Source organism: Rhipicephalus sanguineus, chromosome 10, assembly GCF_013339695.2.
Source record: "Rhipicephalus sanguineus isolate Rsan-2018 chromosome 10, BIME_Rsan_1.4, whole genome shotgun sequence".
Lineage (NCBI taxonomy): Eukaryota > Metazoa > Arthropoda > Arachnida > Ixodida > Ixodidae > Rhipicephalus > Rhipicephalus sanguineus.
The window spans coordinates 16,363,454-16,386,440 of record NC_051185.1 but is presented as its reverse complement, the minus strand read 5'-3'; the positions used below and the strand labels follow the sequence as shown (position 1 = coordinate 16,386,440).

General features: G+C 47.5%; 1 protein-coding gene across 1 annotated transcript in view; it reads right to left on the bottom strand.

Annotated features, from left to right (window-relative positions):
- The window catches only part of LOC119407131 (transcription factor Sox-18A), a 51,997-nt gene extending 29,331 nt beyond the window's left edge, over positions 1 to 22,666 (bottom strand). The window contains exon 1 of the mRNA XM_037673994.2: positions 21,964 to 22,666. Within this exon, the coding sequence (XP_037529922.1) occupies positions 21,964 to 22,318 (355 nt within the window). The 5' untranslated portion in view covers positions 22,319 to 22,666. The remainder of the gene's footprint in view (positions 1 to 21,963) is intronic.
- Between the last annotated feature and the right edge of the window lie 321 nt (positions 22,667 to 22,987).

Genomic DNA, 22,987 nt, shown 5'->3' with positions numbered 1-22,987 from the left:
CGGGGTGACGGGTGTGCTACGCAGCGCACTCGCAGCAGAGGAGCGAGGGTCGACGGTAGCACCGCCGGTGGCGGCCGTACACTTGTTTTCCGGCGGCGTTATTTATGGGACCCCCCTCTAGGGGGGGGGGGAGGACCCCGGCTCGTCACGCTGCCAACTCGGGGGAGAGAGTGAAGGAGAGGCCGGATAGCGGAGGAGTCGCTGTCGACAGAGACGTCGTTGAGGCCACGGACAATCCCCTCTCTAACTCGGACGTAACCTCCTCTCCCTTGACGCCACCGCTGCCTTTCTATTTGTCCGCACCCTTCAAACGTCACAGCCAGCGCGCACACGCGCGCCGTGCACGGATGGACGCCCGACGGGTGCGGACAAGGCACGTGTACGTGTATTACATGGGCGAAGGTGAGAGTGCAGTACCTACCCTCCCCCCCCCCCCCCCCCCCCAACCCCCTCCTCCCCAGCTTTCTCTGATAAGCAGCAACGTATCCAGGAACTTTGTGTGCACCAGGACAAGAACAAACGTACGGCGAGAGGAATAGATACATATACATGGCAATATACGCTTGCCTCGTGAAACCGAACGCACCTCCGCGACAAGATGAACGCTTGTTTGCTCCAGAGGCACTGATTATCCGGGGCGTCCGCAACGGAGAGTGCGTGTGTGTGCGGGGTGTGGGGGGAAATGTACAGGAGTGTTCTCCCCCCACAACCACCCCACTATCCACCTTCCTGAACTGGGCCACGGGAGGCGAAGTCCGCCCTCGGTCGAGAACCTCAACATTCCACGCACTAGCTGAATATATTTTAGCCTGCTAGACGGAACCTTGCGTAAAAATAAAGATTCCGGTAACTACAATGATTCATTTTGCGTGCTTTCCTGAATGCAAGTCTACTTCTAGGAGCGTGTGTTGGGGGGGGGGGGGGCTAGTTGGTAAGACATTGTTTTGACAACTTAAACTGCGCTGGGGACGAGACACCAGAGCAGGAAGAGACAGGACGAAGACAAACAACTGTTAGCCTGTGAGTTGTTAGTCTGCGTTCGTCCTGTCTTCTTCTATACTCTGGTGTCTCGTCCTCAGCGCAGTTTAAGTTCCCAAAATAGAACATGTCTACCTCGTCCTCTACCTCCCCCCCCCCCCCCGCCCCCTCCCCCCCTTTTCCTGGAAACATAGGAAAACAGTAGCTCCACACATTAAGGTTATGCAGCCGGTGTACTGTGTCGGCAGGACCCCGAATTACTATCAAGTGAACTTTGCTCAAGCGTTAAACGTATACGGTTCACTATGAAACACTTATCTCGTTCATTCAAGTATTCAGTCGATCCGCCTAGTAGACACCATCAGAAGTACCCAGAATGATATCCCGTATATTTCGCGGCAAAAGGCCTGTCTGTTATCACTGATCACGGACCGAGAAAGAATTAAAGAGCGTGAGGCTTGCTGACAGCACCGCAGCTGCATGCAAAGCGAAAATCCGGTATCTGATTAACGTTCCCGAATACGCACACACTTCTCGAAAGAAGAATGATGCTCGTTGCGAGGCGTTTTTTATGCGCACGAAGCGGGCCGTCCGTCCAAACAGCGAGAAAATTTCATATCGACGCCGGCTGTTATGTGGGAGCGCGTGCGTGATCGATATTTAGCGTGCGCGAGCTTTCGACGTGAGGTTATAACCTATTTTTGAAGCGTATACCCGTAAGTTTACGAGTACCTGTTTGCATACACAGCCTTGAAGGGCGCTTCAAAAGCGCTCAAGAATGCGCGTTCCATTGCTCAACATAGACGACTAAATAGACAGCAAGGTTGATAGCGGTCGTCTATAAGTCTCGTTACGATTCTCACGAGGCCAGCAAATTAGCCAGCAGCGCGATGGCGCTTTTCAAACCGAGAAAACTTAGATGGGGCGAACTGGGCAAGTTGGATCTGTCTTACGAAAACGTTCTGCACGCACTGAGCATTATTGTAGCAAGAATAGTGATAACTTATTCACGTATGGCACAGACTGAGACTTGGAGCAGTACCAGCCATGGTAGCTTAGTAAGTCAGGTGTTGCGCAGCTAAGATCGAGGGCGCGGGTTCGATCCCCGGCCACGGCGGCCGCATTTCGATGGGGGCAAAATGCAAAGGACCATTGGAGTAACCAGAGAGTGAGTTGTAACCTCCCCCCCGCCCCCCGACATTTTAAGGCTATATAAGGCCTTAAATGACTCATCAAACGCGAATATTTCCTGGCGTCCCGCGTCGGTGGCGTCAGCACAAGTGATGCGAAAAATCATCATTACTTAATGACGTCACCATATAACATCACAGATTGCCAAAGTTTGTAACGTCCTCATCACGTCACTGTGCCGTCACATCACGTGACGTCATCATATGACTTCAAGAGATGACATAATCGCTTGGTCAAAGGTGGGCCGATCACGGAGGCAGTGCAAAACCAGGTGAGGTGCCTCCAATCCCGGAGGCCATGGAAAACCACGGTAAGTGCGGAGAGCTTTCGGTGGGTGCCGGGGCAGGATCAATATATACATCGACTGAGAAAAAGATGGCTTTCGCCTTCGAGTGGCCTTACGTGAATGCATAAGACACCCTGTGAATTTTTTTTATCGAGTTTTGCATGTGCGTATATGCAAGCACATATACAAACATACGCACGAACATGCATAAAGGTTGGCTGAAGCGCCCCCCCCCACCCCCTCGAAAAAAAATTCTGGCTACGCCCCTGCAAAGAACGCCCGTGTTCTTAGGTTTAGGTGCACGCTAAGGAACCTCACACGGTCGAAATTAATCCGAAGAACCCCCTCCCCCCTCTATACGGCGTGCCTTGATGATAATCATGTCGTGGTTTTGGCCCTTAAACACACGGAATTATTACACTTAGGCGCAGCTAAGGGTGTATCCACACGACGGACCGAATCCGTCTTTTCCGCGGCGGACGGCGCATCACGTGACCCCGCGTCACGGATTTGTGCCATCCGTGGCGCGTCCGCGGACGTCGCGGACGGAAAATGCCAAGCTCTTTTTCGCATTCGGATTCGCGCGGAATAACACAACAGATTTAGCCGAAGGTGCCATTATCGGTCTGGCAACAAGCGCTGCTTTTTCTTTTTCTCGTATGGAACTCCATCTTCAACTTAAAAGAAACTCTGCGCTGTAGACGGAAACATAAAAACCTTCAATAATTTTGCTAGCGATGAATGCGTTTTCGACTTTCAGACTGCTCGCGCCATCTAGAGAAAAAAGGAACAAGCAAGCATTCGCACATTATTATGACCTCTGGGATTTGGTAGCACTCGCGCTACCGCAGATCACCGAGCTCATGTTCTGTTAATAGAGGCACTCGCTAAGCCTACAGCTCTCAGAAAACGAGTACGGCGCTCGGAAACAGTACCAAATTGTCATGAATACGTTGCCGGCGAAGCTTGAGGACACAAACCTAAAGCCGACACAATCGTCAGTTTAGGACTAACAGGCCGTGCAATGCGCGGCGAAGAGCTTAAAGATTCGAAGCGGGCAGCTCTCGCTTCAGACAGTGCCGCCATGTTTTTTTGCTGCGGCGCGTCCGTCTAATCGCTTCGTCCGTCGTCTGGATGTGCTTTCCAGCCGGACGGGCGGCGGAACGATCGTCCGCGGACGAGATGTCCGCGGATAAGTCCGTCGTGTGGATACACGCTAAAGCACCGCGAATTAGTGATGCGGAACCATCGATTGTACCATCGATACTATCGATAGCTGCGTCGTTATCGAACTATCGATTGTAAAAAAAAAACTATCGATAGTGCTATATATAGTAAACTCTATAGTACTTGTCGATAGCATAAAATCAACCGCGCGAACTAATTGCAGCATAAGCTTGCTTACCCAAGCGCGTGGTAACGGCAAGAAAGTTGACATGTTTATTATTATTATTATTATTATTATTATTATTATTATTATTATTATTATTATTATTATTATTATTATTATTATTATTATTAAATGTGTTTAAGGAGAGGTTAGTGTCTATACATGGCTCCGGCTACTCCTCTTCCCTTACTTATCAATTTGCGTCACGAACTTATTGTTCCATCACCAGAATGCTTGGGTGACACGTGATAATTGAGTTGAACTGTACAACTTTATCGGAAATGAAGCCGTTACATGCGGTGTAACTGCACTCCTTCAAATTTATATTGCATTTCGTGATTTGAAAATAAAAACATCAACAACTAAGTCTGTTAATTGTAAGATGTAACTGGTTACTTTTGGATATGAGTTTATTGATCTGCACATTACGGTATTTTCACAGCGGAAATAATTTATTTATTGCGCCGAAAGAAATGCTTAAGCGAACTAAATATTGCTTATAGACTGGTATCGCAAATGTTTTGGCACTATCATCGGCCGACAACAACACAATAATTCACAGCACTATCGATAGGATTTATTATTGGTAGTAATACTACCGACGGTACTATCCACTGCACTACCGATAGCCTATCGATAGTGGTACTCTCAACAGCTTCTGTACCCCTATCGATAGTTTAAACAATACTATCGATGCTATCGATAGTCAATTTACCGATACTTTTGCATCACTACCGCGAATACCTTACCTCATTAGCTAAACGAGAATTTCATTCGTTTATCATTAATTCACACACAGACATTTCAGCGACCCCGAATTGGAGAACGTAGACATTTAAAAATCGCGACATGTAGAAACGGTACATTCGAGTGTAAAGTTTATTTTCAGAGACATTTTTTTTAATGTCTGATTTTAATTTCCACCCGAGTCGTTTCATTGTTCATATATTCGCAGGCTAAAAATATGACAGAGCTTCATCCCGTGAAAACATGGAATGAAGTTAAATTTACGTGTTTACGTTTTGACGTAGTAATTTAGAGTAAAGATGAAATTTCGTGATTTCGTACACCGTATTAAAGCGCTATGTATAGTAGCACGCGCGAGGTCAGGCAACGCTATAGATACTTTCAGAGCCCGAACACACAAAAAAAAAAACAGAACACTATATATACCCGTTCAAGCCATCGTGTCGCGACAGTGGGCGTAGCCATAACCATTCAAGCTGTTTTGGTAGAGTGTATACTAGAATATTCTAGTACACTTTAGTTTTGGCGTTGTTCATAGATCTATCAGACATGATAGTATGTGTGTGGGTGTGTGTGTGTGTGTGGGTGTGTGCGCGCGCATTTGTAAGTACGCTTGAGAGAGAGATATCTCCATGTTTCGCAAGCATTAAACGAAGCCAATTGACAATAGAAGACGCGGAATGCTAAACTAAGTCGACGCAGATGAGTGACATTTCTCGGCCCTCTCATTGTCGTGAAGGTTGTTGTAGAAATAAATATAGACCGAGTGTGTACAGATACACATATACATCATGCATGTATACCTCTTGGTATTATAAACAAGGCGGCGCATCTGATGATGTTTGAAGCCTGCAACGATATCGACACTATGTGGCTGCCTTTTTTTCGAGGCTCTCGCGGTAGCTCATACAATAATTCTTGGGCTCTCACGTCCCGGAAACCACGATATGACTGTGAGAGACGGACTCCAGAAATTTCGACCACTTGGGTTTCAGTAACGTGCGCCTATATCTAAGCACACGGGCCTCTATAGCATTTTGCCTCCGTTGAAATGCAGCTTAGTAACGTGGCGTTTTTGGGCGTGTTGGTATGTCATATACTGAAGATTATAGCGCACGAAAAAACACGGACTTGCCCCGCCGCGGTGGTGTAGTGGTTATGGCGCTCGACTGCTGATCCGCAGGTCGCGGGATCGAATCCCGGCCGCGGCGGCTGCATTTTCGATGGAGGCGAAAATGTTTGAGGCCCGTGTACTTAGCTTTAGGTGCACGTTAAAGAACCCCAGGTGGTCTAAATTTCCGGAGCCCTCCACTACGGCGTCTCTCATAATCATATCGTGCTTTTGGGACGTTAAACCCCAGATATTATTATTATTATTATTAAAAACACGGACAAAGGAAGCGCCTGTGTGTGTCACGTCTTCCTTTGTCCGTGTTTTTCGTACGCTATAAGCTTCAGTTGAAATGCAGTCGTCGCGGCCGGGACTCGATCCCGCGACCTTCGGGTCACCACTCGAGCACTATAACCACTATGGTGGTCTATAGACCACCGCGGCGGGTGCGGCGGGAAGTCACGATAACGTGTTCACAGTTGCTGATGTTGAAATATTGCGACAAGTCGTGCGTCTTCGATACGAAAGGCCAATATATACCGGGTGTACCACTTCATCGATAACGGAATCTTTTTATAGAAATGCTGTGGTACGAGGCACAAGTTGACTCACTCATTGCTGGATTACTTGAAAGATGAGACATTATAATTGCATTGTAAATCAAAACGTACAATTGGATAATGCCTAGCAAGAAATCGCAAGTCCAACGTAGGTTGTTTGCTTCTGCTCTCTCTACAGATTAGACTTTCCTTCCAAGAAATTGAAACACCGAGTACAAAATAATATCAAATGTACTTAACAGAAAGAAGGAAACAACTCCTTTAAGATATCAAAATACTCTAAAAGGTATTTAGTATGGACAAACTTGATTAGAGTATTTCATCATCATCAGCCTATTCTACACACCTTCGCGCAGAAGGCTTCCTGGGAGCCGCCATAATCCCCTCTGGGGCTGTGGTAAAAGTCAGTGTTTGGTGGAAAGTTCAATATATATACTACGTCATACAGTCAACGGTCACGCGTATTCGTGCTTTATGTATACGTCGGCGGCATTGCTACACCGGTGGCGTGCAGTGATTAAGCCTCTCGTCCGGGCTGTGAACTTGATCGCGTCCCCAAGCGGTCTCGGTTCACTCACCCGTACAACCCGCCTTTCACAGGAGGTGTGACGCGGTCGTCGCTACAGGTCGTTCTGCTCTTGAGCACGAGGTCGCTGGTTCGCGTGGCGGCGGTCACTTTGACCGGTCGCATGCCGCGCGCAAGGTGCCTCGTTGCAGCGTCGAGAAATTGCAGCGCCACAAAGAAGGGGAAAAAAAAGAAAAAAGGGGCGATTCGCGACCGAAGCGGTGAGGAAGTGGTCTCACAGCGTCCACCTCCTAATGCGGAAGGTACTGGGTTCGGCTCCCAGTGCCGACGGGCATCCAGCGGTTCTACGAAGCGGGTAGATATGCCCCAACCTGGCCCTCTCTTCAGCTTGTCAACCCGCACCCCTCCCCCCTAAAGAACAACAACAACAACAAAAAAAAAAAGAAATCTGCGCCGCGTTGCGTTATGGTTTGCAGAAATTAAGTGTTTTTCCTACGGGAGAGTGTATTTTGCGCCTAAACAGTTCGAGGTCACGTGACTTCGAGCTGTGGCAATGCTTATGCAACGTCATGCAGAGCTTTGAATTTCATGCTAACCGTACGGAGGTGGTACGACGTCACGCGTGACGTCTTCTAAGCGGTCACGTGACCCCCAGCTGCCGAGGTGCGAATAGACCGAATAGAGTCTCCTCCCTTTTCCTAACCTCTAACCGCTAAATCCCTCTCGAAGCCCGAGAAGGAGCCGGAAGATGATACAGCAGCCAATAAAAGTCAGAAACGTCAGCGACAACGGACTGCGGGAAACAATGGGGCGAAATTGCGTGTATATATATACAGTGATGATTTGCCGTCCTCCCGGCCACTTTGAATGCCGAAGCTCATCATCAATCTCAATCAACGGGATGAAAAACTGCGTCGCCCTGAGCACCGTGCACGCACGCGAGCTTGCACTGCAGCCTGAAGAAGAAGCTACCGCCGAAACCGGCTTTCGCCAAAACGGCGACGCGCGGAAACTAGCGGTAAAGTGTAAAAGAAAGAAAGAAAGAAAGAAAGAAAGAAAGAAAGAAAGAAAGAAAGAAAGAAAGAAAGAAAGAAAGAAAGAAAGAAAGAAAGAAAGAAAGAAAGAAAGAAAGAAAATTCCTATGCCCGCAGTTCATTTGGCTTGCATCTGTGCGCTGCAGGCGACGAGGAAAACCGCAGAACGACGTTTGAGTGGTTGCACTGCATCCGCTGTCCGGGCTGCTTTTGCGCTAAAACGCACACGTGTTCTTCATTTGGCGCAAAGAGCCAGCAGCGCATGGAGCCGGTCGCGAGTGAAAGCCGACGAATACACGTTGGCAAACACGACGCGTTTAAACACGCAAACAAATACGGAGTGGAGGAGGACACCCACTGTTCTGAACCAGCACGACTAGTGTATATATGAGTTTTTGTTTTTGTTTTTCTAAAAGAGCCGAATCCAGAAAGCGGAACTGAGATAAGCCTCACGGGAACCCATAGGCGTGCGCAGGGGGGGGGGGGCAAGGGGGCGAGAAGGGGGGGCGCAAAGTCAGCCCTTTACATTGTAGGGGGGGGGGGGGGGGCGAGAAGAGGGGCGCAAAGGCAGCCGCATACATTGACATAATAGGGAGGGGGGCGCTGCGACGAACCTTCGCCCCCCCTAAAGGGGAACCCTGCGCACGCTTATGCGGGAACCTAAAGCACGCCTTAGAATCTCCGATTTTCGAGAACATTTGCAATCAAAATGGGGCCATTACTGATTTTTTAAAGAAATCGGACCAGTCACGTTACAGAATGCGGGCGGAAAAGGCGTCAGAAGGTACTGCCTTCAAAGGAACTTAGGCTGTTTTGCTGAAAACCGCTTTATAGTACCAAAAAATGTCCCCTCTGATCGTCAGGCTATATATAGGTTTGGTAAGCTAGACCAAAAAGGCTAAAAAGCGAACGCCAGGTGGCGACACTGCGTCGTATGTTCCCCACTCAGCCGATTTTGACGTCATCAGTTTCTGCTACATCATCCGTGTGTGTGTGTGTGTGGGGGGGGGGGGGGGGGGGGGCTATAGTTAATATTTCTGATTATTAAAGACGGGCCGCATACATAATGCCAAAAGGTGGGCTAAGGAGCTCCAACCATTAACCGAATCACAGGTGTAAATCATTTCTGAGAACCGCCACGAGAGTACAAACGCGAAAGTAAAGAAACTATCTTTAAGTCAGTGACGTCACATCAATCACAGTGACGTAGAAGTAAGTTCTGCAGGCCCACCCGCGTTGGTCATAGATTCAAGGAACCCTAAGGTTTCTCCAGTAACAGCTCTTTTCCGGTAACATGTAGACCAGTTAGCGCGAAACATAACGCCAACGGAGATTTAATGAAAGAGCAATTTTTTTTTTCGTCGCATTCTCTAAGATGATTAACTGTTTCTGTTTGGCGTCCTTTTAAGGAATGGTCCTTTAGCCACAACCGAGGCTTGCCTTCGCAGGTCTTCGAAAGGAAAAAAAAAAGAAAGAAAAGAAAATGTCACGGAGCTTGTGACGTGTGCGACGTTCGCCTTTTCCTGGGAAGCGATGCCACTGGAATGGCATCCCATCCTCTAGCACTTCTTTTAAAGGTCTAACGCATTACGGGACCAGAGTCACGAGGAAATGCACATATTAAATAAGCGGTATGGTTCTTATATGCTTCACGCACTTCCTCAGACGCTGAAGGGCACGCGCTCATAGAACTCCTGACACTGCGTCGTTGTCTTTTCGTTCAAGTTAAGAGCCAAAAAGAAAAATTATTTTAAAAATCACAGCATATCCACGGAGTGAATGATGATGAGTGGGCGAAGCTGCGGAGGTTCATCGGTAAACCGTGAATCTTCCGTGAATTCTGCCCAGTACATCATCACCGACGTGAGATCGGGCGCGTTTATACTAAAGGTTCGATGAGTTATGACGACTTGCAGCTCACTTTAATTTTACATCTACGCTGTGAATTTTCATTGTTTAGAAAACCATTGCTTTAGAAAACATCTGGCGTCTTTCGTTAAGCAGCTGGCGTCTTTTCGTTTCGCTTTAGAAACATCTGGCGTTCTTTCGTTTTGCTTTTAGAAAACATCTGGCGTCTTTCGTTGGTTTATTTCATCAATCAACGGCGTTTTGAACAAAATTTTTATTGTTTAATCACGCACAGGAGAAATCTCACCAGGCACTACCTTGGAGGTAAACAATGGCTGCTAATGGGAATGAGAGACAGAAGAAGTCGGCTTTTAGCTAACACTTACACTTCTAACTTCTACTAACGTTTCCTACTGGAACATGCCAATGGCTGCTAATGGGGAATGAGAGACAGAAGAATTCGGCTTTTAGTTAACGCGCACGCTGCGAATTTTTTATTGTTCAACAACGCACAGGAAAAATCTCCCACCGGCACCACCTTGGAGGTCAAGATCTGGTACTAGCGTTACGACTGGTTACGCACTACTACGACTACGAGGGACGAACGGGTACCGCTTTAAGGAGCTTCGCCCCTAAAAAAGCGACCGCTCCGTCTAGGAGGGATTCCGTATACTCTGGCTGCTTAAGAAAAACAATTAAAAAATTGAAGAAGTAGATGTGAGACGTCTGCCTGAGATACCAGCTGCGTGCTGCGGTGACTAATTGGCGTGCTCGGAACGTGTAAAAACAAAGAAGCAAGAACTTAAAAACAAAGGGAAAAAAAACAATGAAAGAAAGCCTCTCCAGACAGCGTTCGCGGGATCGAAAAACACCGCTGCTGTACAGCTGTTGGCGCCACTCTTCAATCAACGTGTTCATCCTTTCTCGCGTTTCTGAATCATCATTAACATAATATTCATCTGCTTCCTCATTTGATGATGATCATCTTCCTAGTATATTTCGTCAACGCCGTCACCTTCATAAGCGTATGACTCATCATCAACTTTTTTTACCGGCTTCATCGTAATCATGACATTCTTAATCATCATCACCTTCTTTCCTACGCATGAAAGTGCCAAAAATGACCCTGCTACTCCACTTGCGCGTATGTATCCAATTTGCGTACCTATGACCGGCAGCAGAAGATTATATAGATCATTGCTTTGCGAAGAGTGGGAGGTATGTTCGTCGTTGTGTATAACCACCACCGTATACAACGTAGTGATATCGTAATCATTGTAGGTGTAGAGCCACATGTAGGTTTAATTAACAGCGTGTTCAATTGGGTTGGTTGGTAAATCATAAGAGTAGCCGCCCCCCCCCCCCCCTCGAAATTTTAAAATTCTGCATGTCTATATATAAACAAGCACACACACAAATTGAAACATACGTACGAACGTATAATAAAGGGTGGCTGAACGCAGTGAGCTTTCGCGTCTGGCACCCGCCACGTTTTCTAGATGTTCATATTCCTGTTTTTTTTTTTTTTCTCTTGTCACCATCATTCACTTCGCGCGTCTGCGCAAATGACTTAGCGAAATCCTATTTGCGTAACAGTTCACTTAAGGAAATTCACCGTGAATATGATCTTAGCCTTCCAATGAAAACCTGCGTTAATCTGCCCGCTATAGCTTCTTAGCCTTCTCGTTATACGGTGGCTTAATTCAAGCTGTCGTCAATAGCACCTAAAACATATCAGTTCAGTGTAGTTAAAATATGTCCCACGCAAACAGTATAAACTTAAGCGTAAGCTCGCATAAATTCGATAAGATATAACCAAGCTATGCGATAACGAATACATCCATGAAAAAAAAAAAGAAAAAAGCAAAGAGAAAACAATATCGTTCTACTACAGTGACCCCCCTCCTCTTCCAGCAGACTTAGATGGGGAGGAGGACACACGATTAGGTACACACGCGCGCGGAGTCAAAACAATACGCCATTCATTGTTGGAGTACCCTGTATCTCCATTATGAAGGCATTGTCTCCTGAAATAAACATACGCTGTACGAATGCCGCCACATCACGCTTTCATATACGGCACTATAAGTCATTGACCAATTGACACGGTGAGTTCACTGAGCGCGTACGGGCATCAGCGCGCGATTGCACAATCATATCGCCTCGGTTCGTCGCGCCAGTGGCTATACAAGAGTGGGGTGGGGAGGATGGCATTGCTATATAATACAATCAGGTTGTTGTTTTTTTTTTCCTTTTAAACGCCAGGCCTGCGCAGAACACGCAGCACAGTCAAAGCGAAAGCTGGAAGAGCTGCCTTTCGAGAGCCCGCTGTAAACTTCATAGGGGCAACTAACACAAGTACACTTGCAAGGTGCCCACAACGCCATAAGCCTCTTTTACTCCCCTATTCCCCCTCCCCATGTGTAAGGTAGCAAACTGGACGCATTGTCTAGTTAACCTCCCTGCCTTTCCAACATTCCTTCTCTCTCTCTCTCTCTTGTCATTCTGAGAAGTGTGGCACCCGCTACACATCTGCACCCCACCCCCCCATCCCTCCGGAAAAGATATCTGCCTATGCCCCCGGCCTCTAGGACTTCGCCTCCATCGAAATACGATCGCCGCGGCCGGGATCGAACCCGCGACCTTCCACTCAGCATGCCGAGCACCGTACTGTATACTAGCTAGGCGGACGTTTGGGTTGGAGTAACAATGTTCCGGACAACAATGGCTGGTTAACCTGAACATGCTGTAACACGAATTATGCGCGCTTAAAAATCGTAAGAGGTTCAAATATGCGGAGCACTGTTTCATATACGTCATAATTTCATGTATAGAACGAAGCTTTATTATGGAAAACAGAAAAGAAACGACGCTAGGATGTTCTGCTTATGGCTGGCAACAAAGTGCAATGAACCAAAGTGTGCAACGTCAGTCTGCCTTAAGAAAGAAGCCCTTGCGTACACATATGTATCAACTCGATGTTGTACTGCGAGCGAATTCAGTAAGACGGCAGGAATTACGATGTAGATGCCGATACACGTATTCTGGTGACGATAGCACGCAGCTTCTAGTGACGTCCCGACGTTGATTCTGCTGCCGCCGAGCCAGTCAGTGCTCAGTATTATACAGTCACCGCGCGCGCGCATCTGTTGTTTGTTCTTCGACGATCTCCGATAAGTCGCGCTACGGCTGCAATGAACAACCATATATTGGCGACACGTGTATAGCCCCATAAAGGTTGCCGTACATAGACTCCACGAGCATGCCGGCACTGTATGTAGTAAACTGTACTCAGCGACAACCGAAGTCTACAGTGACATGTGTGCCACTGTCCGACCCAGACAGAATAAGCCTAGCTGGTACAACGTGGCCTCCGCGATGCTTGTGGCGATGGCCGATGCTGCTGCCGCTACAAGCTCCGGCATGCCGCAACTAATCGCGGAGGCCACAGGTAGGAAAACTTAGCAACCTGCAAGCACGCGTACGTACAACAGCGGTATATCAATACACGTTCAATGACAACGTGTAATGTACAGCACAGCATGCTCAGTAGTACAGATGCGCCAGCCAATTACGTTGGTTCATTCCCGTGACGTCAAGGATCTTAACGTATTTAAAACGAGTTGATTAACATACAGGTGCACACTTGGGTCGCTGGTTTCGGATCGAGAATCCGAACGCCTAGGTAAATTCTGCGACAGATCCTGATGTCGGTACTTAAGCTAAAGATAATATTTCGGACAGAAACAAGGAACCTTTACTTTCTGATAAGCCTAGTACTTAAGTCACCAAAGTAAAACAAAAAACAAACAAACACTTAAGGCTAAAGCAAACTACAGCCTGCACGGCTCTCATACATGAGGGTGAAATCAAGGAAGAAATTCTTTTTAACCTCCTTGGTGACATTCGCTTTTTTTCACGATGCCCCTGCGCATGCGCCCTTCCCCTAGCGGAAAAGTCGTGAAATGTGTCTTCATCTCGGAGGCTTTGCTTCTGGCAATACCGGTTGTCCCGGCCCCTACCAAAATCCTATACACCAAAACGGCAGAGGGCAGCACTGGAAAATGAAAGATGCGGATTCAAGTGCGCCACGGTTTTGCGGATGGAACGTCTACTGGATTATTAGGTTCTTACCGAATCAGAGAGGCATTTACCCTTTTTTTCCTTTTCGGACACGAATTGGGTCAGTATACTCAGATGCACGAAAGTGATGTTGGCTCTCAGATTTCTAGTTTTACGTAATAAGCCATGAGTGGACTAATGCCGCCGACTACCACTGCGACGTCACAGCGACTGCATTGCGTAACAGCACGGCGTCGCCCTGACAATCCCAGATCTTATTCGATTCCATTCACTCTAGCTAACTGGTCTCCATTCTGACAGCAAACATACCTATAAGAAATATCAGCGACAGCTTAATCTTGTCACGTTGAGGACAAAGCGCTGGAAATGTTCCCATATTTGTGTCTGTTCTTCGCTTCATAAAGGTCAGCGATTTGTTTTGACGCTTCTATATATATATATATATATATATATATAGGATTCGTGTGACGCAGTGCTACGCTGCTGTGCATGCGCGTATAAGAAACGTACGTTATGGACAAAGGACGCATACATGCGATCTGTTTGGTTACTGTCGTTCCGTTCACAGACGATGTGAAGCTTTTTTTTTTTGTTAATTTCATGCCGTATTTGTACACCGTCCATTGTTCGACAATGTGTCTAACGGCGAGTATTGATTTTTGTACTCCCACTACTAACAGCCTTTATAAAAAAATAATAAGTGGTAGTACTAGAAATAACAAAAACACACGCGCAGATGTGGAATAACGCATCACGCACGACGCAAAACTGAAACTGCATTATAATATGTAATTGTTGGGGTTTGACGTCCCAAAACCACGGTATGATTATGAGGGACGTCGCCGTAGTGGAGGGCTCCGGAAATTTGACCATCTCGGGTTCTTTAACGCGCACCTAAATCTAAGTACACGGGCCTCAAGTATTTTGGCCTCTACCGAAAATGCGGCCGCCGCGGCCGTTATTCGTTCCCGCTACCTTCGGGTCAGCAGTCGAGCACCACAACCAATGTTACTAGACTAGTCTAGTAACGTTGACCATAACCACTAGACCACGGTGGCGCGTTGAAACTGCATCATGCGGACGTGTGTATAAATGACGAAGTCGGCCGAGCAGTGTTATAGAAAGCACTGACGAAATAATTAATTCGACTCATCAAGCTTGACGAGTCGAATTATCCGTTTTATGTAGCGGTAACCAGCTCGCTTCCCTATGCAAAGCTTATAAGAGCAAGCAAGCATTTACGTCAATTGTCAATTCGACCCGACATTGCACACATTCACGCGTGTGCGATCCATGGTGGGTTAGATTATGGGGTTTAACGTCCCAAAGCGATTTAGGCTGCGAAAAACGCTATAGTGGAGGGCTATGGTGATTTTCGGCCATAAAGTTTCCTTAATGTGTACTTTGCTGGCGTATATTTTTTCTCATGACTTTTGTGTTGGGATATATGTCGAGGACTGGCGATAAAGAAAAAAAAATACCATAAAATTTCCTACAATATTTACTAGGTGGAACTGCGGCGCTGCGATCGTTGAGCCAGCATAGTCTTCGTGCTTGCGGCTTCGAACGCACTCGTGTCTTTCTTTGTTAATTGTTATGCTTTGGGTTTTGCTTCGGGTATAAAAGAACGGCTCGTTGTGAACCTCGTGCGACGAATTGAATTGGTGATGCCAAAAAAAAAAAAAGTCAAAGTGGTCAAGTGGGACTGCTGAACTCCTGTTCAACTTCGTCTTGCGACAAAGCGGCTGCCGGTCACATCGGAGCCGAAAGAACGAAGTTTAGCCGCGTCAATGTCCTAGCCATCATTCCCACGCTGGCTGAAGCATCATGCGTTGCAGCTCCCATAGACACTAGCGCGAGGTTTCTCTCTAGTGTAATATTATAAGACTCATGATTTCGACCACCTGAGATTCTTTAACGTGCACTGACGTCGCAGCATACACATGCCTCTAGCATTTCGCCTCCATCGCAGTGCGACAACCACGGCCGGGATCGAACCCGCGTCCTTCGGGTCGGCAGCCGAGCACGACCCACCCAAGAAAGCGTTTACATGAAGGGTTAGAGCACATATATACATATTCATAAGCCATTTGATATGCGCTAAATACGTGCATGCATGCTAGAAGGCATGCGCTGCGTATGAATTCAGTTTTCCGGAATGCGTTGCCGTGCACATCCGGCGTTCAAAGATGCATGGCCGATGCACCACAGCAGATGCTATAGAGCTTTCAGTGCTCAAAGAACGTGAATTTATAAAATTCGCGACCTATAATGCTGTTCGGTTCAAATATTTATTTATTTAGTTATTTTACAGGTATGCATGCGAAGTTTAAGCTATATCGAAAGTCTGTATATATATAGGTTTAAATAACAAGTGCACCAGAGGCACGGAAATCTTTTACAGAGGGGGGGGGGGGGTGCTGTTGAACAGTACGCGGGCATCTAGTAGTTCGCCTCCATCGAAATGCGACCGCCGCGTCCTGGATCGTAGTCGCGACCTTCGGCTCAGCACCCGAGAACCGTAATCACTGTACCACTGCGGCGGACCATTCTTCATTGCACAACCTTTAACAATGTTATCCGTTCTTTGATAATTTGTATAACTGTGTGCTGCCCTAGAACTGATAGACGAACTTTTTAGTGGCTTTTGTGATATACAGTGATTATGTCACGTGTATTTCTTTATTGTGTAATTATTAACGATATTTTCTATCGTTAATAACCGTGGGCTGTAACCGCAGGAATGTGGAAGAAAGTAGAAAGAAAGCGCGTGTAATAGATGGTTCACAAATTTGGCTACGGTTCGTTAACATAAAAAACGTGAAAAGAAATTACACAAAAATGAAACGATAGATACCTCCCTACGACTATTTTTAAGCGTAGGCGTATTATAACCTGTCAAAAAGGACACGACGCAGACATTCGTGTTGCAATCGTGATCTCCTCTTCTCGTGGCTTTTACATTTAACGCCGCATTCCGCCCATGCTTTGGATATATGCATTCGGCGTGTGTGGGCGTTGGACCTTTGACAAACTCCAGCCCGTGTTTCGACCGCGTGCTTGAGCAAGCGTCAAAATGGCTCCACGCGAAATACACACAGAACTTGGTTCTACCAACTCCGTCGTGTGTGTTTTTTCTTTAATTTCACGACGCGGGTTTGACATTTAAAGGCCTGACGAAATCTAAGAAGTTTGACGCTGCTGCAAGGCAACGACTGCCATGTGAGAATTGTGGCTGTGGAAATCAGTGCGGTAAAAACACGGATGCCATGAATAAATGCACGAACGAAGATATTTTTAAGGATTAAAAAAAGACGAAGTCGCTGTTTTTTTTTTTTTTCGTCGTGTTCGAGGGTTTGGAAAGGAGATAACGTTTTTAGACTTAGTTTCTGCAATCTGTGTCCGTACGTCTTACGTTTTACGTAATCAAGTTGACGCCAAAACGATTTCTACAAACAATCGGCACGTCACAGAGACCGAAGGACCCATCGTTCTTGAACGGGACCCAACGTGTGCCCGTGTGCACCACGCGCATATAGCTGCATATAAATATACAGTCGTGAACAATATGAAAGGGAACACTGAAATTACCTTTTAAATATCACAGCGGCTAAACGGAGTTGACAAGCGCAAAGGTGTTCGTATAACACTAAATGCTCATGCGGAAAGGTATCTCTTGAGCTTCAATACGGTCACATTCATGTCGGTACATTACAAGTAATCGTTGATTAAACACGAGCTCGGTGTTCGCTTTCATATTGCTCATGACTGTACGTATGTTGTGTTCGTGAATACAGCGATCAGCGTGCTCTCCTGGTCTCGGACGCCCGTCCCACCGCTGCCAGCATATTGTAACGGTATACCATCGTAACCGCTACCGTCAGAGTTTTTATAGAAACCCCCTGGGTTTATATAGAAGACGTGGGCCCATTTTTGAAGCTAATCGTCTTAGAGGCAACGACTATATGTATACGATAAAATATCGTTAGTTATTCCACGGCAATTACATAGGATAGTTTCTCGTACGTGTTATTTTCAATCATTTTTTTTTTCAGTGACATGCGAATTACGTGTACAGGGTTGACCGGTTTATTCCTGGCTATACGATCACAAACTGCTCGGAATATTCGACGCTTTTCTCTCACATGCGGCTATCCGCGTGAACATTCTGCGGCGACTACAACGAGTAAAATTTTATACCGCGACATATGGAGGTCTAAGGTGCAAACAAGTGACACGGAGGGATCCGTATGAGACCGTATTAAGATATGAGATAAGAAACAGAAAAATAAAAACTATAAGCAAAACTCTCCGGTCTTTACGCAATTCTATATGCGTCATCCAGTTCCAAAAGAGGCGAGAGGAGATTTGATGAGACGTATACAGGCAACGTGAATGTGACATCGGGATTCCGAAGATCGAAGCAAAATAAAAATAAATAAAAATAAATGTAAGAAATCACACCACCAGCCTCGGAAGTTTGTGACGATTGGTATTGATACATGTATACATATCTCATAAATATGCGATTGAAAAAAGGGTCTACCTCGTGAGAACTATATGTTCTTCGCGTGGTCTCTGAACGATGCGTAGCACGCAGGTGTACAGGCAGTGCGTTAAAACCGCAGCTGCACGTATATAGTTTTTTTATAGCACGTAAATTCGAGTTGTTGCTGCCACGACACCGATGTACGCACACATGAGCACACTCCTGCAGTCACGAGTGTGAGTATGACAACAAAGATCACGAGTGTGTGCGTGTGGGTGAGGTATAGATTGAACTGATGCTGTAGAGCGCAAGCGGCGGTGTTTGCATGTATTGTTGCGAGGAACAAAGTGAACGGGTGTATAGGTGAGCGTCAACGAACGGGTGCCTTTGAATAGTTGCCATTGTGAGCAGGTGTCAGTAAGAGCGGGTCTCGTAAGTGAATAGGTGTAATTAGTCAACCGGTAGAGGTGTGATTAGTGAAAGGCTGTCTTGATGAGCAGGTGCCACAACTGAACGGGTACCGTTACTGAACAGGTGTCGTTAGTGAAACGGTAGGTGCCTTAGTGAAGAGGTGTTGTCAGTAAAACGCTACCTTAATGAACGGGTGGTGATAGTGAGCAGGGGACTTGGTGAGCACGTGCCGTTAGTGAAGAAGTGTAGTTAGTGAACCGGTAGGTGCCTTAGTGAAGAGGTGTTAGTAAAAGGCTACCTTAATGAGCGGTTGTTAGTGAGCAGGTGTCATTATTGAAGAGGTGCCGTTATTGAACAGCTGTAGTCAGTGAACCGACAGGTGCCTAAGTGAACGGGTGTCGTTAGTGAGCAGGTGCCGCTATTGAACGGGTAACGTTATTGAACAGGTGCCTAAATGAACAGCTGTAGTTAGTGAACCAGTATACGTGCCCTAATGAAGAGGTGTTAGTAAAAGGCTACCTTAACGGGCACAGCTATTGACCAGGTGCCTTACCGAACAGTTGCAATTAGTTGAATTGTGCTTTTAGTGAACGGACATCTCAATGAAAAGGTGGCGCTAAGCTATAGCTGTTGTTGTCAGCACCAAAAGTGGTAAAGATGCGATAAGGTATATACCTCAAATGCATAGATATTATAAAAGGAAGAGCCGCTTCAACATTGCAAGCCAGACTAAAGTGTTTGAAAACTGATTAAGCTTTTTGAAATGTACAACCGTTCACTCAAATTCTGCCTCTTGAGTTACGCTCGTGCATTGCGGTGAAGTTCGACGAACGGCAAAAGAGGGCAAATATCCAAAATTCCGCAGCATGACTGCGAGTCTGCTTATACTCTGCCGGCATATGCGCTATACCCTGCGACGGGGATATCACTGGCAAGCGACTATAGGAATACGTTATTAATGTTACATATATACAACACAAGCCAGGTGGAAGCAAACGCAGTTAAGTGTATGCCTTCACGCAGTGCTTGTGTCGCATACATTATACAGCAAATGCATGTATACCGCATGTATTCGTGTACAAGAACCTCAAAACTTCGAAAGACCAGCTCGCAAGCCATCGTCGTGAGAACTGAAGCACTACGCAACGAGACACTGTATGGATATCAAATGTATCGATGTCTCAAATGTGCCTTCAGATAATCATCTTCACTAAGCGACACCCTGGTTTTCAGAGCAGCACCAAAGCATAGCGTGCATTTTTTCAAGTATTGACTTCCCGGAACCCGGAAAAAAGTACATGCTGAGTCTCCAGTGAACCGCGCTTAGCAATGACATACTCATCTACCAGTTTCAAGAACGAAAAACTTTCGGCGTCAATAGCAACGTCAGTGTTGCCGAACTAAGCAGTAACCTCATTTTTCTACCAAAGCGCGATTGTAAGCAGTCAACAGAAGCGCCATCTAACGCACTCTAACGACCGTTTATAAAACTTGTCATAGATCGCCAAGTATTGCGACGTTTGGGAATTGCTTGTGTTGACGATCTTTGGGAGAGCATTCGGTCGTTTCTGATGTATAGGTTGAGGACGAACATTTAAACTACATGTTAGATGATAAACCCACACGCTGATACAAACCTGCTAATCATGATCAGTAGAATATTATGATGTCCAAAAAGGAATGTGAATACGAGAGAAGCATTCCGAAAGGCTTCTGGGCAAAGGCTTTCTGTGAAAGTGAAGCCCGGATCAATGGCATTTTCATGTTCAGTATTTCGTGACGCGCGTCTGCTATGTAAATGGATCCTGCATATTCAAAGTATAACTTCCAAAGCATCCATATAGAGACTAATTGAAGGCTCGACACAATGTACTTACGTCATGTTTTCTAAGAGACATGACGTCGTAATGACGTAACAAAGTACAAGGATAGCAACCCAATGGATACTCAAATACCTAAAACCTCAAGAAAGGCAGGTTCAATCGCGTAGATAATATGAATTTGTCATAAAAAAAAAAGCTTTATCTCCAGAACAGTACTTGATTGCCACAGAGGGTTCTCCGAAAAAGCCCGTACATCGTTGCGTAACCTAACCACCAGGTGGCATCGTGTGCTTCCGAATCGAATCTTGAGATTGCATTTAAACAAGCGTGCAGAGGAAAAAGGTTTAGGATGAGACGGAGGCAACGGAAGGCAGTCGCGTTTAGTGTCAAAGGGGTCAGAAAACGACGCTCGGAAAATAAAATTTAAAAAGAAGGGGCCGTGGGAACCGGACATATATACGGCGGTGCCCACTCGTACCACAGCATAGTTAAGTATCGCGAGGAAATACTCGCAAATCAGCGTGACGAGGCCTGTCGACGATGTGCGTATGATGCATATAAGGCAAATACCACGGGAAAACTGTGGCCTAACAGCTCACGAAAGGCACGAATGAATCTAAAAAAATTTTCGCTTATTCTTATTGGCTTTCGGAATGTAGCCTATCAGCTTCCGAGCGAAAGGCATTACACGGTCGGTCTCTGAAAGGTGGAATAAAGAAGGCTTTCGAAATCTCGGTGATCTATAGCTATGCGCTCAAGTAATCATTTTACCATAGCAGCAACAAAAAAAAGCAACATGTAGAAAGAAAAGGGAATAGACACGATGTGGGGTATAGCTTCTCAAGAAAACGAAGATGAAAAAATGAATGTCATTAAACCGATTCGTAGCACAACGCTTCAAAAGAAATCGACTGATTTCTCGAATGAGAGGTTCCTATACAGTATAGACGAACAATTCGTCGAACTTCGGCATTCAAACCGAGGACGAACGCCTTGCCGATACGATCGCTAGATCGACCCACCATATAAGCTAACTAGTAGGCTAGTAGATGGACGGAGAAGCTAATAGCAAACTGTCGAGATTTTTCTGAGCCTCTTGGCTGCATCACAGTTGACACGCTTTTCTTTCTAGATTTTTGAATGAAACCCAACATAGAAAAAGTGGCATCGGTGCGTTCACACACTGCAGACCGACATGAAACGAGGATGGCTAGTCAGTCACAACCCATACAGAGTCCATAGAGAAAGCCCCGCATATAGGTTGGGGGGCGAGACACCGCTATCGCAAACTCCGCAGCAGCGCAGGTGAATACAGATCGCCGACGATCGGAACGAAGGCCTCCTCCTTCGCACGGGCACACACACGCACACACAGACACCAAAGAGGGGCGTAATCTCCTCGGCCAGGCCAGAAGAAGCAGCACGCGGCCGAAGCTGACAGGAGCCGATCATCGGCGCGATCATCAGGCTACAGGACTATACTCACCCAGCATCTTGCTGAGGTCGGCGTTGTGTAGGTCCGGGTTCTCGTCGGCGAGCCTCTTGCGTTCCCCTTTGGCCCACACCATGAAGGCGTTCATAGGCCTTCGGATGCGCTGCTCGGCGCTCCGCTTGCCCGCCGCTAACGCGGCCACCTGTTGCTGCGTCGGGCTCTCGGGCGCGGGCGGCGGCGGAGGGCCCACCACACCGACCACGTTCACGGGGTTACCCCTCTGTTGCGGCGGACACTGCGGCGGCGGTTCGAGACTCCAGCGCGACGCCCACTCGCCGCCGGCGGCGGCGGCGGCCGCTGCCGCCGCAGCGAGCTCCAGCTCGCGCGGATCGTGCTGCTCCCGTTGCATCCCGGCACTCCGCTGGCGCGCACCGCCGACCGCGCGGCCATGCTTCGGGCTCAGCGCCAAGCCGCCCCCCGCGCGCCCGGCGCGACCAATCGGAGCGTGCGCCGCGTCGTACGTCAAAAGCACGTGACGCGCGGCCAATGGGAGAGGAGGCGCGTTGCGCACGCGCGCTGGTGCCGCGGAGCGGCGCGGCGTCCGCAGCTTATCCGTGTGCGCACCCGCTGCTTGCTTTCCACAGCAGCAGCGCCGGAGTTGCGGCGCTACGTCGCGCCCGGTTCGTGCGGGGGAGGCGGGCTCCCCGACCGCGTTCCGTTGACTGGCAGCTTGACAGTGCGGCGCTCCGCGCGGCGGCCTCGCGCGCTGCTAGAGGCAACGGCCGCCGCTCGCTCCTCTCTCGCCAAACCCGACGACGCCACGCTGGAGTGAAAGGCTGAAAAAACTTTTCTTTCTTTTACGCGGACCCATAACAACAGCTGGCGCACCGGGCTCCGACAACGGGTCGGCGGCGTCGGACCGCCGGCGCTCAAGCTCTGATGGATCACGGCGCATGCTGCCGCTGTAGCGCGCAGTTGGACGTCCCGCTGAGATTTCGCGCTCCGCGGGGGGTTTTCCGCGCTCCGTTTTTTCTGAGCGCGAGTCGCCGTCGCTTCGCCGCAGCTGCTGCGGCTGCTG